This window comes from Dromiciops gliroides, chromosome 4 (genome assembly GCF_019393635.1).
Source record: "Dromiciops gliroides isolate mDroGli1 chromosome 4, mDroGli1.pri, whole genome shotgun sequence".
Taxonomy (NCBI): Eukaryota; Metazoa; Chordata; class Mammalia; order Microbiotheria; family Microbiotheriidae; genus Dromiciops; species Dromiciops gliroides.
Genome location: NC_057864.1, coordinates 349,844,571 through 349,864,214, shown reverse-complemented (window position 1 = coordinate 349,864,214; position 19,644 = coordinate 349,844,571). Strand labels below are relative to the sequence as shown.

Genomic DNA, 19,644 nt, shown 5'->3' with positions numbered 1-19,644 from the left:
AGCTATGGCCCTGGATTCAGGAGGACCTGAGTTCAAATCCAGCCTCAGACACTTGACACAGACTAGCTGTGTGACTCTGGGCAAGTCACTTAACCCTCATTGCCCCACAAACAAATAAATCAATCTTAAAAAAAAAATAATTTACCTGAAAATACATGTTTTTAAAAGTTTCTTTACATTTCATGATGTACTCATTAGAGAAGCCAATTCCTTTCCTATGCAATGATAACTTAAAATAATTCTAGGAAATCCTTTTTGTATATTGAAACAAATTTTAAAATCACTTTCCCCACAATGGAAGAGTTGAAGGCATGAAGCTTTAAAAGTAGCAACACTGGGGGCAGCTAGGTGACGCAGTGGATAAAGCACCGGCCCTGAATTCAGGAGTACCTGAGTTCAAATCCGGCCTCAGACACTTGACATTTACTAGCTGGGTGACCCTGGGCAAGTCACTTAACCCTTATTGCCCAGCCAAAAAAAACAAAAACCAAAAAAACAACCAAAAAAAAAAAAGTAGCAGCACTTTTCCAGGAGTTAGAGATGTATGAGCAAGGAAGGGAAATCATCAAAAGAAATTAACCTTGACAATAACAAATTATAATACATTAGAGGAGCAGTGGAACAAGGGAGAAAGGACATCATGGAAGCAAACAAAGCCCTGTCCCTCTGCTCCCTATTTTTAGAATATTAAGAAAAGATTTAAAATGATCTGTCTGAAGCCTTTTGGAATAATCTGAAAGGGAAATTTTATCAGTCTTTTATCGATTCCAGAATAATATCCTATTCCATTCTTTCTCATTGGCCCAGGAAGGACCCCTTTCTTGAAGTAATTGAGTTGGTAACTGGATGAGAAGAAGGAAAAAGGGCACTAGATTGATCCACCTAAGAGCAGGAACCTCTTTCTTAGAGAATGGTCAGGGAGACCAAGTGGTTTTAAGAAAAAGATTCTCCAAGATTAAGACACTGAGATGTCATATCTTACAAAGGAAGGAACTCATCCATCAGCTGAGCTGTACCAGGAATGAACTACATAATAAAGTGTTTTGAAGTTACCATTCTTTTTTTTTTTTTTAGTGAGGCAATTGGGGTTAAGTGACTTGCCCAGGGTCACACAGCCAGTAAGTGTTAAGTGTCTGAGGCCAGATCTGAACTCAGGCACTCCTGACTCCAGGGCCAGTGCTCTATCCACTGCACCACCTAGCTGCCCTTGAAGTTACCATTCTAAGTTTGAATTTACTCCCTTCTGAAGCCAAGGGGCATATAGAGGGGAGAGGGCATTTCCTAGTTTCAGAGGTAGTTGTTCTTTGGTTCTTGTTATATCTTTTAAAATAAAGATCCCTTTGTAAAAGAAAAATTATTTTAATTAGTTATTAGTGATAGTGAGGAGCTATCCACTGGTTAAATGATATTGGGGAGATACTAGCTGGTACTGGCAAATGATATAGGGTCACAAATGACATGATTAATATTTGGAACTGGGGCTCACAGTAATAGTATTAGAAAAACCCCACTGCCCCCAAGGGATGCCACTAGAACTCAGAGAGAGAGACAGAGACACAGAGACAGAAACAGAGACTTTTTCCTTCCTCCCCCTCCCCTGCTTCTCCAATGATCTTCACAGTATTGTAATTCTGAGTTGCTATGATGAAAAAAAAAAAAAGCCCCAGATCTGTCTCTTCTGCATAGCATAATTCAGTAGTAGCAACTTTGTAAAGACCATCTTTGAAAAACCTAATTCTAAGATTTCCTAGGATAATGAATTGCCAAACTATACCTAAAGGGAGAGTTGGGGCAGCAAGGTGGTATAGTGAATAGAATACTAGGCTTGGAATCATAAGGACTCATCTTCAGAGTTCAAATCTGGCCTCAGACATTTACTAGCTGTGTGACCTTGGGCAAGTCACTTAACCCTGTTTGCCTCAGTTTCATCATCTGTAAAATAAGCTGAAAAAGGGAATGGAAGACCATTTCGGTATCTTTGTCATGAATACGCCAAATGGGGTCACAGAGTCAGACATGACTGAATAGAGTCCACAACAACAACAACAAAAAAGGAGAGTTAGCTTGATATAACAGATAACAGAATACTGGTCTGGTCTCTTAGGAAGACTTAGGTTTAAATCTGACCTCTGATACGTACTGGCTCTCACCCTAAGCCTACCATTTAATCTCTCTGTAGCCCTATGCAACTTTCTTAAGACATCAACCAATCCTTACCAGTGTGGAGGAAGACCTCACCAGAGTTCACTCATTATAAAAGCTATAAGATTACAGATCAGTACTGCCCCCACAAAAGTTTAAAAACAACAACAAAATAAAGTACTACCCTTTATTAGGATCAAAGACAAATGATTTCACATCATTTTTCTTAGAGCTGGAGAGGCCATTGGCTATCATCTAATCCAGTTGCTTCTCTTCTAAATCCATATGCCAGCTTTTCTCAAACTTTCTCAGCACCCCTTTGCACTCTTAAAAGTTTTTGATAACCCTAAATCACTTGTGTATGTGGGTTATATCTATTGATATTTATGTATTAGAAATTAAAACTGAGGCAGCTAGGTGGCGCAGTGGATAGAGCACCGGCTTGTTGCTCATTGCTCATTGCTAGCTGTGTGACCCTGGGCAAGTCACTTAACCCCAATTGCCTCACCAAAAAAAAAAAAAAGAGAGAGAAATTAAAACTGATAAAATTTGAAAACATTTATTCATTTAAAAATGACAGCAAACCCATTACACACTAACATAAATAACTTTTATGAAAAATAACTGTTCTTCAAAACAAAAAAGCTAATAAGAATAGCATTATTTAATTTTCCCCTCTAATCTAATAATGCCTGAATTAATAGAACACAGCTGGATTGTCTTTTCTGCTTCTTTATTCAATGTGTTACAATATGTTGTTTTGTAGTATTTGAAGAAAATCCAAACCCCAGTCTGTGAGTTTTGACCTTATAAGCCCCCTTAAAGGGTCTTGCAGACCCCACTGCTCCTTACCAGCAGTCTGTGTACCACACTTTGGAAACTGCTGCCTTATGCTATAATGCTTTAGGGGTCCTCTAAATACTAAATAGTTCATCTGAGTTTGGGGACTGAAAGGATTTTCTAAGGGCATTCAGAGTGGGGAAATGTTATATAACATCTGGATTTCAGTAAAACCTTTGACAATGTCTCATAAAACCCTTGTGGAGGGTGGCTAGGTGGCACAGTGGATAAAGCACCGTCCCTGGATTCAGGAGTACCTGAGTTCAAATCCAGCCTCAGACACTTGACACTTACTAGCTGTGTGACCCTGGGCAAGTCACTTAACCCCCATTGCCCCACAAAAACAAAAACAAAAAACCAAACCAAAACAAACAACAAAAAAAACCTTGTGGAAAGGATGGATGTATATAAATTGATGAGCTTACAGTTAGGTGAATTTTAGACCAGTTTTGTGAGGTAGGTCGTAAAAAGTATTATCCTGATTTCATAGACATGGTTAACTGAAGCTCACAGAGCTTAAGTGAGCTCAGGCTTCCAGATATCAAAGACAGGATTTTAGCCCAGGTTCCTATGCTATTGACACTATGCTATATCTTTTTTTTTTCTTTTTGCTGATGGTGGTGTGAGATAGAAAATGAGAGAGGGAAGGGGAAGAGATGATTTCCCTTTTGAAATGGAAGTGAGAATGAATGTATTCTGCTTAGACCCCCAAAATAGACCTAAACCCCCTAGGTATAAACTGTGAGGCAGATAAGAAGGAATACAACATAATAATTTAGAGCTGTCCAATAATGGAAAGCATTTCCCAGCTGCATGTCTCTCAGTGTTCAGGAAAAGCCTAGCTCACCATATGCCAGGGAAACAGTAGAAGAGGATTATACTTTAAGAAGGAATTGGACTAGATGAGTATGGTATGGTGTAAAGAACACTGCGTTTAATTAGAGGACCTCCATTGGAATCTTGGCTCTACCATTTATTGCTTGTGCATGAGATCATCAACAATCATATCAATGTGGTAAAAATTATTTGTGGTAAAGATTAATATCAAAAGTTTTAGCTGAATCATTTGGGAGGGGCCACACCTGGCCCACCTTGAGATTATGTATGCTGAGAAGGACCTCCCCTTTTGGGGGAGGAAAAACTGAATGTCACCGGAAGGGAGGTAACTTCTGGTGAGCGTGTTCAAGAGTTCTCACTTTTGTGGCCTGGTAGATCATTCTGGTGATGTCCTGGACCTGGTGGAGGCATGTGTTTTGCTGTTTTGGGCAACTGCATTTCTAAAGAGTTAACTGTAGACTGACCCGGGTTGGTGAGTTTAACCCTAAATTCCTTTGAACTAGCTTAATTAGGAATGCTCTGGGATTACATAGGCTAAACTTAGAGTTAAGACTATCTCTCTGTATTTCTACTTCCTTGTTTCCTTAATTGGTTTCACCTTTGTGGTTTAATTCATTCCCAAGTAATAAAACCTGATCCTTTATGAACTAAAGCTCAGAGGCTCCTTTTCTTATTGGCCTGGGAGGAATATATAAAAAGGAAAGTACAAAGGGGAGATTAAACCTAAAAGACTCCCTCATATTTCCAGGACCCCAATATTAAGGCAAGTCACCCAAATTAAGCTCCTTCTGTGACAGGAATTGTGCTAAATACCATGGATAGAGAGACAAAGAATGAAATTATCCCTACTTACAAGGAATTTGCATTCCAATGAGGGGAAACCCTATGTACATCTATTAAGTGTATAGTGAATGAATAAAATATAAGTAATAGTTGTTAAATACAAGGTCGTTTGGGAAACATGGCACAAGTACTGGGGGGATCAAGAGGATTCTCATAGAAGGTGGTGCTTGACCTGAATCTTAAAGGAAGAGATATTCTGAGGCATTGGTAATAAGGGGGGCCAGTCCAGGCATGAGGGACAGTCCATGAAAGGAAGAGACAGGACATGGAAGTGTTGAGTGAGGCCAGTTTGGCTGGATCACAGAGTGTGTGGAAGGGGGAGTAATGTTGAATGAGGCTGGAAATATGTGGGTCAGAGAGCAGCTTGTAAAGTGCTTTAAAAATGAAACAGAATGGAAAATGTTCTTCACATCCAGAAAAAAGAACTGTGGATTCTGAATGCAGATTGAACCATACTGTTTCTACTTTTGTTTTTGTTTTTTGAGGTTTTTCCCTTTTGTTCTGATTCTTCTTTCACAACATGACTAATGCAGAAATAGGTTTATTTTTTTTTAATTTTTTTTTAGTGAGGTAATTGGGGTTAAGTGACTTGCCCAGGGTCACACAGCTAGTAAGTGTTAAGTGTCTGAGGCCAGATTTGAACTCAGGTCCTCCTGAATCCAGGGCCAGTGCTCTATCCACTGCGCCACCTAGCTGCCCTGCAGAAATATGTTTAATGTGATTTTACATTTCTGTCTTGGGGGTGTGGGGGGGAAGGAAGGGAGAAAAATTTGGAACTAAAAATCTTATGAAAATAAATGTTGAAAACTATCTTTACATGTAACTGGGAAATAATTATATACTTTTATGATTTAAAATTTTTTTAAAGCTCAACAGAGAAGCTTATATTTTATATTAGATACAAGGGCTCCTTGGAATATATTGAGCTGGGAGGTGACACAGTCAGATCTATGCTTAAGGAAAATGCAATATTGAGGACAGACTGGAGTGGAGAAAAATTAGAGGCAAGGAGACTAATCAGGAGGGCTCTGCTACAATAATCCAGGTGGGAAGTGATGATGAGGTCCTAAATTTATGTGGTGGCTATATGAAAGAAAGAGGTACACTCAAAGACCAAATGAACTTTGGTTTGGGAGTTTAATTATTAAAATTAGTATATAGTACAACCATGTAAACAACAAAAATGTCTAACAACTTAGCCCCACAGTGTTGGGAAAATAAGCTGCCATTGCATTTCAGCACCCCTCAGTGTTTTCTATACATTTCACAGAAATTATGAAAAACTGTACACAACTACAGTTACATCCAGAATTTAGAGACTTGAGTTTTTTTGGTCCAGACTTTCAGCTAATATACCAAGGAAGGTCATAGATGGAGAAAGATCTACTTCCTCTCTTGCTTACAGTGTTCAAAAATAACTACATTGCACAGTTTTATTTCATAAAGACTGCTTAGATAAAAACCACTTCAAATAATTTAAAAGCTCAAGTCTGACCTAATCTAGAATTAGTAATATGTGCCAGAGAGGAAAATGCATTTTTTCAAAAATGCCTCTTTTCCAACCATCTTGATAAAACTATTGTACTATCTTTGTCACTCTTGCAGTAGAATACTTTGAAATAAAAACAAATTAAAACTACTTTTTTTCTCAGTCTCATTAACATCTGTTCTTAGAGCCAAATGTGGTTATTTGACCCCAGACTCAATGTTAAACTGAGATCAGAAGTCATACCCAGTAACGCAAGGCAGAATTGCTACGTTACCTTCATCTTCTGTTGGTATGAAGAGCAGGGTTTTTTGTTTTTCATTTTTATTAATTCACATTTTGGCTTCACAGACATTTTGAAAAGAGTAGACACATATGGAAAGAAAGCTCTGTGGTATTACCCAAAGTTCAAGTTAAGAGTATATGAGAAGTGATGAAATGATCAGCAGAAAGAAGAAAAACTTCTCTTAGGACCTGGACGAATATGAAGTCTTCTGAAATTCACAAAAATTGAAACTGTTCTGAAGAAATGACTAAATATTTGAAAATAGAACCTAAGCAGCTAATGATCACAAGAGAACAGATCATGGCTGATTTTTTTAAAAAACAACAACAACAACACAATTGCTAAAAAACCATCACCCTTGTTGGTGTGCTTTTAATGCTTCAAGTAATCAGATCTTCTAGGAGAAGAAAAATAAAAATGCTTTTACTTTTCACTATCAAAGGAAAGGAAATGAGCCACAATAACAAGATTAAGTTTAAACAGTCCTGCTGCTAAGACTCTATCAGATAAAATATATCTTAAAAGTCAACGTAACTATTATATAAGTTTTTTTAAAAACAACAGCTGCACATTCCCACTTAACCTCTGTGCAGATCTAAAATTTGATCAAGAAAATTTAAGTTATTTTAATTCATGTTAAATAAAATTCTGTACAGATTGCACATATTACACCAAGTAGCTTAAGATCACAGTTACAGAAAGGAAAATACCACCTACTCATCTGACAACATCTGCCAGCCCACAAGAAAAACCACAGACCTCTAAGGTCAAGACCAACATCAATTGCATTATTGTGTAAACAGTAAAAGAGGTTGTCTTTGAACCTCCCCAGCAAGATCCTATTAGGATACATGCACACACACCCCATGTATGTCTATATATTTTAAATATACATATATACACACTATATGTAGTGTGTATATATGTATAGATACACAAACATACATACATACATACATACAGTGGGTATGTGTGTACATGTGTACTAATAAGATGTAGTTCTACCTATATCAATATAGATATATCTCTATAGCTATCTATATGTATTTGTATATATGTATAGTGATATAGCTATATCACTACATGTGAGTATAAAGATATCCACATCTAGCAATATAGCTAAATCTCTAAACATAAACTAAACATACTTCAATATACAGGTAAGTATTTCTATCTATATACATATAAATAGCTAAAAATTATATCTACAGCAATAGATATAGGTAGAAAAAGATATACACACACACACACACACATACACACACATATAAAAAACCTTTAGGAAGATCCTAATTTTTTTTCCAGTGACTGCACACCAGCATAATGCTCAGTACCACAGCAAATTTCTTTCATGTTGAGCTTATAAAAGGGCAGTCATTGCAGTCTGGTTTATTGGTTTGAGACAGTCTCTAGGGGCTGAATAACCATCATTTATTAAGGGATTCATTTGAGGCTTTTGATAGTCAGCATCACAGTCTTCTGTGGTTAAGAAGCTTTTGACTTTAGGTTTATCATAGTCACCCTCCTCTGGCTTAAGGCCTTGAGGCAACTGGTAGTCTCCATGTTTAGCATCCACTCTACCTGAATTGGAGAAGCTGCCAGAGGATAGGGAATGTTTGTGAGCTGGAGCTATGGCAGGTACATTGTAGCCCCCTTCAGGAAAGGTTTTCTCTCTCATTAAGTGCCGTTCTATAATAGGGGTGGCATACTCAGGTTCCTGATTTGTCAAAGGCAGCGCATACTCATGGCGGTTGGTTGGGTGAGGACAGGCATAGTGGTTTTCGGGCTCAGAGTTCTTCCCTGTCTCATTAGCTTCTGTGTCCATTGGTCTGAAGGTGGAACCTTTCCTCATGACTGTCCCAGTTCCAATCATGAGAGGTTGATGATAATCTAAAAACCAAATAGATAATAAAACCTGATCAGGTAAATGATTTTAGTCACTATGCATTCTATTTGTCTACAGAAGGCACCAACTCTAGTTCCTGGAGAGGAGGGCTTGAAGATAATGAACACTATTCTTTCTGTCCCAATACCACCTTGTCATTCCATCTCTCCACCCCTACTCCATACTGTCCCAACCCCCCAAACAACAATGAAAACCTTCAAATTTAGGTACAATACAGTTGGTATCCAATTCTTCAACTAGTTCTCTGCATCTGGAATATTTATCATTTGATATAGCAGACCAATAAAAAATTAAAGAATTATTAAATAGCAAGAATAACGGGGGCAGCTAGGTGGCACAGTGAATAGAGTACTGGCCCTGGATTCAGGAGGACCTGATTTCAAATCCGGGCTCAGACACTTGATATTTACTAGCTGTGTGACCCTGGGCAAGTCACTTAACCCTCACTGCCCAGGAAAAAAAATTTTTTAATTAAAAATTTAAAGAGTACCTATGGGAAATTCTTTTTTTCTAAGCTGACACATATCAGTCAACAAGTTTTTGCCAGGCATTGTGCTAGGTATTGACCAAAAGATGATAAGGGTGTAATAGTTCCTATTCTTAAGAACATATATATATATATATATATATATATATGGAAAGATATGAGAATATAAGACAAAATGTGATGGATTAATCAATAAACCACATATTCCTTCACGCTTTTCTTCCCCTTATGTGACTTCTCTTGACATCAGCCTGGCTCCACACCTCCATTCTCCTAATCTCTCTCACTTGGCAGGTGCATGTCTTCATTGATAACATTCATGAGCCTTAGCTTGGCCACTTGGCCTTAGAAATATGGCCATTCGGGGCAGCTAGGTAGCACAGTGGATAAAGCATTGGCCCTGAATTCAGGAGTACCTGAGTTCAAATCTGGCCACAGACACTTGATACTTACTAGCTGTGTGACTCTGGGCAAGTCACTTAAACCCCCATTGCCCAGCAAAAAAAAAAAAAAAAAAAGAAATATGGCCATTCATAACTACCTGAAGCTCCCAATAATTCACCATGACCAACATTCCCAGTCTTACTTCTTACTTTTACCCTTTCCCTAATGTTGCCAATCAAGATTCTCATTTGTCCCAACTATTAACTCCTTGAAGTTATTCTTGACTGGCAGATCAAGAAAAAAATTCCTCATTACCATTATAGCCAATTCCTCTATCCCCCTTCCCCCAGAAAATTCCACACACCTCTCCTTCAGATAATTAAATGAGTCAAGAAAGGACATGAGGTGATTTTGTTGGGGGGGGGGGTCAGGGAAGGAAGGGGAAGAGATAATATCCACATATGATAAAGAATAGCAAAAGCTGATCAGCTAATTAAGAATTTATGTTATTACATAAAAATGACTATACTTTAAAAGTCTTTAAAAAATTATTCTGACCACATGATTGTCCCATATTATTGATCCATTCATCCACAAGAATTAGACTCCAAAAACCAAATAGATGATAAAACCTGATCAGGTAAATGACCCTCCCATATTATTTTAATCATTATACATTCTAAAAAATAGACTTTTGCAGCAGTAAACATCCAGGGATCACTGAAAGTACTGCATATATTTCAGCAAATGCGATTTCATCTTAACTGAATCAGGGCCCAGGTGACTTCCCATATGCGTCACTTGTTCAGGATATAAACACATACACACACACACACACACCTATGCATGTGTATGTATATACACATATACATGTCTATAAGTGTATATGTATATGTGTATTTACATAAACATGTATAGGCATATACACACATCCATGTGTTTGTACTAGGTTGTATATTTAGTGATATGCCCACTGCATGTCTAACCTTAAATTCATCTGAACCTGTGAAATCTCAGTGCTGGCCAAGGGGTCACCACTTGATTTCACCATTACTCCACACTGGAGGAGCACCACTGGTAGAAAAAAAAAATCACAAAATTGAACTGATTTGACCTATTACAAATTTATGGTATGCCAGGCCCTTTCTGATGCTTGATAATCCTTATCAATTCTTTATCTTTTTCTTTACAGCAATTATACCAAACATTTTTTTCTCTCTTCTCACTATCAAATCTACTCCCTAACACTTATGCAGATGATCTAGCCTCTTCCTTCACTGAGAAAATTGAGGCTGATCAGAATTTTCTTAATTCCAATCCCCTTCTCCATTCTTTAAACTTTCTCACCATCACTCCATGACTTTCTTTCTTCCTTCTGGTCGGAGAAAAAGAGAAACCCTTATTATTCCCAAAGACTAATATAGAACCAAAGAGTCTTAATATTGTATAAATATCATACAATAAGAGAACCAGTAATTAAAGTTTCTAGATGTTATTACCACCTCTTCCTTATCCACCACTTTACAAGTCCCACCATAGAAGAAGAAAGGGCTTGCACAGGGCTGAGATTTATTTTCTTTTTTTTTTCTGTTTTATAGGTCACTCTGGCCCAAAATATTTATCACCTACTGGTGATGAATTTAGTTTCTCTATTGTTTTTTGTTTTTTTGTGGGGCAATGGGGATTAAGTGACTTGCCCAGGGTCACACAGCCAGTAGGTGTCAAGTGTCAGAGGCCGGATTTGAACTCAGGAACTCCTGAATCCAGGGCTGGTGCTTTATCCACTGCGCCACCTAGCCGCCCTCTAGTTTCTCTATTCTTAAGATGGTCCTAAGACAGTGGATGTAGCCTGGCACTCGGGGGCAAAGGCAAAAGACATTTATGAAGCACCAGCTATGTGCTATACACTGTGCTAAGCAGACAAACATTACCTCCTTTGATCCTCCTAAGAACTCTGAGAGGTAGGTGCTATGACCATCTCCATTTTACAGTTGAGGAAATTGAGGCAGACAGAAGTCAAGTGACTTGCCATGGGACACACAGCTACTAAGTTTCTGTGGCCATATTTGAGCTTGGGTCTTCCTGACTCTAGGCCTAGCACTCTATCCACTGCACCACCTAACTACCTAGGACAACACTTGAAGTCTTTCCTGAGCCTGATGGAACCTGTTCCAGTTTGTACTCTATTAACAGTCTCTGTGAATCCAGGTTCATTTCCAAACCATAATGAAGCATTGTTTTAGGGCTTTAGTAGAGGAATATATCAAATGTTATTTCCTAAACTAATAATACTACAGCTAGAAAAATGGGGGCATACTCACAATATTAGATGTATTTCACTTTTCTTCTTTTCAAACAAGAAAAAATAATGTTCCCTCCTTCTTGGCCTCACTACTAATAACTTCAACACTTTTAGAAAATCTCTAGAATGGGATAGTCTAGATGATTATTTTAAGAGTTACTGCATAAAGCAGATGCCCACTGATTAGAGAATGGCTAAGAAAGAACCTGTGGTAAATACATATAAGGGAATATTACTGTGTTATATCATGAATACAGGAAAACATGAGAAGACTTATCAGAACCAAATATGCAAATCAAGTGAGATAAAAGCTGTAAAGTATTTTGTAAACCTTAAAGTGCTATAAAAAAAAACACCCGAAACTAAATGCTGTGAAATAAATCATCATGACCTAGTTTGCCCCAAAGAAGACGTATGAAAAGGTACCTCCCCCAATTTGTCTGCAGAGGTGGGGAACCATGGGTATAGAACACTTCTAATTATGTCAGACTTTTTTGATGTTTTATGAGTTTTGCTAACCTACTACTTTTCCCTTCTTTTTGTTTTTGTTTTTTCTTTTTGTGGGGCAATGGGGGTTAAGTGACTTGCCCAGGGTCACACAGCTAGTAAGTGTCAAGTGTCTGAGGCCGGATTTGAATTCAGGTCCTCCTGAATCCAGGGCCAGTGCTTTATCCACTGCGCCACCTAGCTGCCCCGCCTCCCTTCTTTTTATCCTTTGTAATAAGGGATGGCTCACTGGGAGGAGAAAGAAGGAGGAACATATTGGGAAATGTAGGTGTTGTGAAGACAACAGATAACAACAAAAATTTATTTTTTCAAAATGTGATTGTGTATATCATATCAAGTCTACCTAAATTTAAAAGGAAAAGAATGCACTCAAATGCTATTAACTATAATGACTATACCATGATACTTTAACTATGACTATCTTCTTTTGATAATTTAGAGCTACTGTGAAATCCGAAAGTGGCTCCAGGTCAACGTCATGTCTATTAGTTATTAGAACTGTTAGCAACTGGGTAGAATTAGTGCTGAACACATGGCACACATCACAGATTCTCAGTTCTTTAAATATCTTTTTGATGGGGGCTTGTTTACAGCTTCTCTAAAGTAGAGTGCTAAGAAAAAAAAATCCTGGTAACGAAGAGTTCTAGTTTTTGGATTCGACATAAATGAAGAGTTGATTAAAATCATGTTTTCCCACAAGTCCTATTATTGCCTGATCACATAGAACCCCTCAGGTTAAAGGAGATCATTTTCATCAGAGGTTTGGACATTTACCTGCCATGTCACTTGTGACCAGGTCTAATTTCTGTGTCATCTTTTCATTTTCGTAACTGATGGTGAACTCTGATGATTGACGTCTGACAAAGGGCTGTTTGAGCAGCTTCCAACATCCTGGAATAAAGATGTAGCAATTAAAGAAATAAAAAGAGGAAAAGACCCAGAAACAACCCACGAGTATACAACACACTTTGCTAGGAGTTTTCAAAGGACAAAAGATTAATTATAAATGCATGTCCTGGACTTTGTTGAGGCTATCAAGGTTCAAAAAAGCTATGATGTTGGCTGGGCTACATACACACAAACACACACTCATGCACATGCACACACAGAAGTTTACATACACACTATAGTCTTTATATAAGGTTCTTGTTTTCTTTAATGTAGAATAACCTTACTTTAGAAAAGTCAGTTTCATTATAGGGATTTCAAAGGCTGGCTGTCCCCCATACCCAGCAGGTACTCCCCTCCTCACTTCTACCTCCAGAAATCATAGTTTCCTTCATCACTCAGTTCAAGCACCACTGTCTACATTCTAGTTTCTGAAACTGTGGGTAGTGATTCCATGTGGGGTCGCAAAAAATTTGTTAACAGTAAAATGTTATGTACACCTATTTTATATACCTATATACCAAGGTTGCATAAAAATTTCTCAGGTGAAAAGGGGTCACAAGTGGAAAAAGTTTAAGCAGCCCTGTTCTACAGGATGCCTTTCTGGATCCTCTGAGCTCTTAGGCTTCCCCACAAAATTACCTTGTATTTATTTTTTCATATTCTCATCAATTGACTTCCTCAATTGAGCGTAAGCTCCTTGAGGGCAGGAGCAATTTCATTCTTGTATCTTCAGCACCAAGCGCAACATATAGTATAGACATTTAATGCTTGATGATTGTGATTAATGTGGGAAAAGGCTCTATCTTCACCGACTCCCATCTCAGTCTTGTTTCATAGCAAATGAAACTGAGCCAAATCCTATCCAGTGTTCCAGTTAAGAAGCTCATTAGGTTATAATAAGATCCTGAAAATTGAGTATGAGCCCTTCCATGCTATTTCTAAGGCTGGATACACACAGTTTTCAAGCTCCTGGACAGCAGTGGGGAAAGGTTTCAAGCTCCTTGAAAGGGGTGGGGAAAGGTTGGGTGACCCCAAGTTTCTTGGTTGTTACTGAGACAACTGAAATAATTTCAGTTCATAGGTGGCCACTTTAAAATCTTTAATCAAAAACAGTGGCATAGATGCAGTGACCAAATACTGAAGGGATAATGATGGACTTAAAGTGGACCATCAGGCTATAGACATGGGGCACATTTCTGCAATCCCACTACCAGATTAAACACATGACAAGGCCCTACACTAATACTTGCTGTTCTGATGTAGCTAAGAGAGAATGAGCAGTTTGGTTTTTTTTTAAACTGAGAAATCCCAAAACTTCACAGAAATTCAATAAAAAGTTAATAGTTTTGATCAACCTTTTTTCTGTGCCTCAGCTGATCCGTAAGGATTTCCTTTTGTCTTCATTCTAGAAGGATTAAAAAAAAGAGAGAAAAGAAAAATAAGATATAGAATTCAATATCCCCCAAACCATGGTTTTTTTGGTCTCCATATCTCAAATACAATTGCTTCTAACTAGAAGAAAGTAATTGTACTTTCTGTTTTGGAAACCGTCATCTATAAATGTATTTTTCATCGCCATTTATTTTACTGAATTACTTAGAAAAACTTGGCCCTAGAAGTACTTAAAAAAAAGCTCCAAGCTAAAATGCAGTCTCAAAAAGATTAAAATGTAAAATGACATCTCAAATTCAACTCTGCAGAGCAAATGCTTTCATTGCAGTCTACTACACCAGCCTCAAATAATAGGCTCTCTAAAAGCATTAAACTAAAATACACTGAAGCCAATACAATTGTTTTAAGCAAATAACAACAGTCTGGAGCTCTAAACACCAGACATTTTATATCCCATATCACCTTTTAATCAGAAAGTTACTCATTATTTTGTATGCACTAACATGCAGAGGATATTCCCATCCATACCAGAAACCAAAACTTTTTAAATCATGGCATGAAATTACAATAAGGTATATATTAACAAGAAACATTTTTGATTTTCAGTCCTGATCCTACTCATTATAACCCAGGATTGGTATCATAAAATTTTTAAGTTGAAAGGAACCTTGTTTTAACACCTTATATTGTTGTTGTTGAATCATTTCAGAAACTAGGGCCCAGAGAGTTTCTAAGGCCACATAAGTAGCTGAACCCAAATCTCCAAGTGCCTAGTCCAGTGTTCTTTTTATTCTTTATTTTTAAAGAGCACCAGAATGTGTCAATGAGGAAGATTTAACACAGTTCAAGATATTAAATGAACACTATCATTTCCAAAATACACATCTTCAACAAGGCACCAAATCTATATTTAAGGCTTCTATCTTACAAAAAAAAAAAATTACTCAACATCTCCCCAACTTACACTCACAATAATGTTATTTAGAACATTGCTTTTCCGTGTACTAGAGGAGGAAGTGAGTGAAGCTATTTTAGATTTTACTACTATTTTTATTTTAATAATTATTAATTAATATTAGTCACGTACTTTTTCACAGCAGCAAAAATACCCATTCCAACTGTGAGCAAGACCACAAAGAGCACCAATGGAATGATTATAGTCCTCAGCTTTGTAACTATAAAAAAAAGACATTCTGACTCAGATCACCTTGAACAGATTCCATTTATTTGAAATTAGAACATAATATGACTCTTAAGCCAACAGAAACACTGAGAAAATTAGAATATAAGATATTGTAGAAATTGAGGCCCACCTGCTAATATCTACAGGCTTTCTGTACCAAGGAGATGAATTTCATTAGCATGGAATGGAAATACCAGAAACTCTGGATGAAACTTAGGAAAACAACATTTAAAGTCAATGTTAATTAAAAACAGGCCCAATGGGGGCAGCTAAGTGGCGCAGTGGATAGAGCACCAGCCCTGGATTTAGGAAGAACTGAGTTCAAATCCAGTCTCAGTCACTTAACAATTACTAGCTGTGTGACCCTAGGCAAGTCACTTAACCCCAATTGCCTCACCAATAAATAAATAAATAAAAATAAAAACAGGCCCAATTCCTATGCTTCCCAGGGATTATAATCTGCTCTGAGAGGTTTGCTTAGTACAAACTAAGCACTCTCCTCTGTAGGTAGATCAGAATATAAGGAAGAGTTTGAAATGGGCCCACCCAACTCAGGATTTCTTCTAACTAGCTGACCGAAGTTCACAGTGGAACCTAAAATGTAGTTTAGCACCACTGGAAGTTCTAGTCATTCCCCATCAAGGGACCCCAGGGTCAAATTATTCTTTAGAATTTGGAGTACGTAGGTTAGAAAGAGAGAAAAAGATGGGATTGCGGATTCTCCCTCACCACAGTCCAACAGACTGTGAGTTCCTAGAGATCTGAGACTGTTTCCTTTTTGTCTTTTATATCTCAGTATCCAGAATAGTATCTGGTACACAAGGAGCACTTAGTAAATGTTTGTTAAATAAGTGAACCCTGCAGGTTGATGATACCAAATAGAATTTGCCTTGGGCTTTAGGGAATCTTTTAAGTCACAGTGAAAAGATTATAATAGTGCTGCAAGCCATATCAAGGAGGGAGAAAGAGAATGAGCTGGCTATGTTTTTGATATAGCTCTTTCTGCTTAGTGAAACAGTGGGCGATTTTAAGTAAGTGTTGGTACAGGCCCCAAACTGTTTGCCTTCCCCACAACCTATGCAAACAAAGCAAGGAAGACTGCTATTTGATCCTCTTTGACTTTTAATCCCAAAAGGTATTCCTGAAAGCTACAACTGAAAAAACCTCTAGGAAAGTAAGCTTGTATAAAGGAGGTACTCTATTAAATGTGCTTTTCTTCAGTGAAAAAGGGAAGGAAAAAAAGTTGAATTTGAAATTGGGGTGATGCTTATCAATTGGGGAATGGCTGAACAAATTGTGATAGGATTAGAATGGAACACTATTGTGCTGTAAGAAATGAGGAGCAGGATGCTATCAGGAATTATGAAAAATGCAGCCCATCTACAGAGAAAGAACTGATGGTATCTGAATACAGATTGAAGTATATTTTTTTGTTGTTAGTTCCTCTTTCTAAAGTTTTTTGGTCTGTTTTCTTTCACAACCTGACTAATATGGAAATGTTTTGCATGACTATACATGTATAACTTAATACTGAATTGCCTGAGTTCTTAAGGGGGGGTAGGGAGGGAGAGAGGAAGAGAATTTGGAACACAAAGTTTTAAAAATCGATGTGAAAATTTGTTTTTACATGTAACTTGGGGGGGAAATCAAAATAAATAAACAAAAATAGCAAAAAGAAAAAAAAGAATAAAAGAAGGAAAAGAAGGATGGGTAGGGACAGTGAAAGAATTTTCTTTCTTTTATTTTTTATTTTTGTGGGCAATGAGGGTTAAGTGATTTGTCCAGGGTCACACAGCTAGTAAGTGTCAAGTGTTTTGAGGCCGCATTTGAACTCCAGTCCTCCTGAATCCAGGGCTGGTGCTTTTTCCACTGTGCCACCTGGCTGCCCTAAGAATTTTCAGTGAAGGGTGAAGGATGCCCTTGTGTATGTAAAAAAAGAGAGAGGGAAGACAATAAAAAAACCCACAAATCTGAATCTTATATACAAATCTGTATTCAGAGCACCTATGTTATGAATAATTATCTCTCTAATCAGTGGAGAAAACTCAGGTGCCCATTTTCAGAATGATAGTACAGTCCCCCTGAAGGCTCTATTAGGAACTTGTAACAGTGGAATTCACTATCAGCTACAAGAAAGCCTTATATTACACACATGCATACACACACACACACACACACACACACACACACACACACACACACACACGTAAATTTGTTTAAACAATCTCCATGATCTGAGTGCAAGTCGTAAAGTCTGCAAGTATGGTTTCATATTCAAATACTTCCTATTTTCATCAGGCAAATGGTAAAGAGACTCCCCAGTCCTTTGTAAATAGACTCAGTGCCATAGAGGAATTCCCAATAATGAACATGTTATTAAATAAATATCATAATCATTGGAGTAGGAGCACAGTATTTCTTGTGCCCCCTAACAGGTCCCTATTAACCTCACCTAAAAGACAGTGCTTTAGGATACAGATAGAGCCACACTTTTTTGGGGCACAATCAATATGGAATGGGGACTTTGTTTTGCTTGAGTATACATGCTTGTCATAGGGGTTTTGTTATTTCCTCTTTTCTCAACAGGGTAGGAAGGAAAGAGGCAGATTTTTTTGATCAAAAATACTTTAATTTTAAAAATATAAGACAATTTTAAAAAAAGGAATTGTTGGCTTAAAAGCTTAGAATAGGTCAGTCAGGACACAATGCTCAGCTTTTCTCTGCAAGTTACCTGTGGGAAGCTAGTGGAAAATGAGAGAAAAGAGTCTGCCCAGAAAATATTCATTGTGAGGTGAATGGCAGCCTTTCTTTGTTTAGAAAATGGGTGCAATATCTTTTGGAAAGGCAATGTGGCAAAATGAAAAGAATACCGGTCTTCGATTCCAAAGTCCTGTGTTTAAAGCCATACCCTGGTGCTTTTTGGACTCTAATGACTCTGGACTTACCTTGAAAAGCTACAGATCCCTCTCTTTTAAATGGATGTGATAGTAATTAGAGTACCTATTTCACAGGGTCATCCTGAAGAAAGTGCTTGGAAAATCTTAAAGTGCTATATAAATGCAAGTTATTATTATTATCATCATCACCACCATTATCCTCAGCTATCTCATCTGTAAGAAGGGGATGATAAGAGTAAGTGCCTACTTTCAAGAATCAAATGAGATAATAAACATAGAGCACTTTGCAAACTATAATGTGCTCAGTAAATGCTAGCTATTGTTGTGATTAAAGCAGCTGAAATGTAAAACCACCAAACAGTAAGTGACTTGTACCTCTTTCTTCTTCAGATGAGGGAATGGGCTTTGTGCGAGTTTTATCTTCTTTCCCAATTGAGACACCTGTACTTGGACTTGGCTTGTGCCAAACAAATGAATTATTGCCTGCCAAAGAAGAATGGGGAATGGGAAAGGGAGATGGTTAAAAAAAAAAATTTACATTTGAAATAGAAAAAACAGTGGTGCTCAAAGGAAACATCAGGTATCTACATATTCATGAACTCCAAAAGTCCTACCTTGTGTAATCTGACAACCAATCAGTTCCACTTTCAGAGCAATTCTCTGGTGCCAGGTCTTTGGAATAATCCTCACATATCTGGCCACAATGGGAGGGATGAAATTGTTCCGTACTGGATCTCTAAAGTTAGAGTTGCCTTGAAATATCTGCAAGAACAAGTTCCTTATTTTTAAAAAACCTAGAGAGTATATTTATTAAAGAGCTAAAAAAAAACCCACCAATCTAGCTGTGAAACTTGCTATGATAATTTGTGTTAATTAAAAACTCCTGTGATTGTTGACAACAGCAGGCATTTTCTGAGTCCAACCTATTTCACATAGGAAGCAAACTTGAGTTTCTTCCTGGAACCTGTTTGGGGTAATGAAGATAAAATTGCCCAGTTTAGTTTGATTATCTGGAATTAATGTTGGTTTGATGTCTATAAAACCATAGAAGGTAGTTTATACCTTATCATGAAATTTCCAATTACTAATCACCTCCATTCTATTTAATGTGGCTACCAACCACTGCCTACAAATTTTTTTTTTGGTGAGGCAATGGGGGATTAAGTGACTTGCCCAGGGTCACACAACTAGTAAGTGTCAAGTGTCAGAGGCTGGATTTGAGCCCAGGTTATCCACTGTGCCACCTAGCTGCGCCCCTGCC

At 37.6% G+C, this 19,644-nt stretch overlaps 1 protein-coding gene across 1 annotated transcript in view; it reads right to left on the bottom strand.

The window, feature by feature from the left end:
• Positions 1-5,799: 5,799 nt before the first annotated feature.
• The window catches only part of DCBLD1 (discoidin, CUB and LCCL domain containing 1), a 112,043-nt gene continuing 98,198 nt past the window's right edge, over positions 5,800-19,644 (bottom strand). The window contains exons 10-15 of the mRNA XM_043999753.1: positions 18,998-19,145; positions 18,759-18,866; positions 15,391-15,478; positions 14,267-14,316; positions 12,795-12,911; positions 5,800-8,324 (exon numbers count right to left, since the gene is read on the bottom strand). Coding sequence (XP_043855688.1) covers positions 7,795-8,324; positions 12,795-12,911; positions 14,267-14,316; positions 15,391-15,478; positions 18,759-18,866; positions 18,998-19,145 — 1,041 coding nt within the window. The 3' untranslated portion in view covers positions 5,800-7,794. The remainder of the gene's footprint in view (positions 8,325-12,794; positions 12,912-14,266; positions 14,317-15,390; positions 15,479-18,758; positions 18,867-18,997; positions 19,146-19,644) is intronic.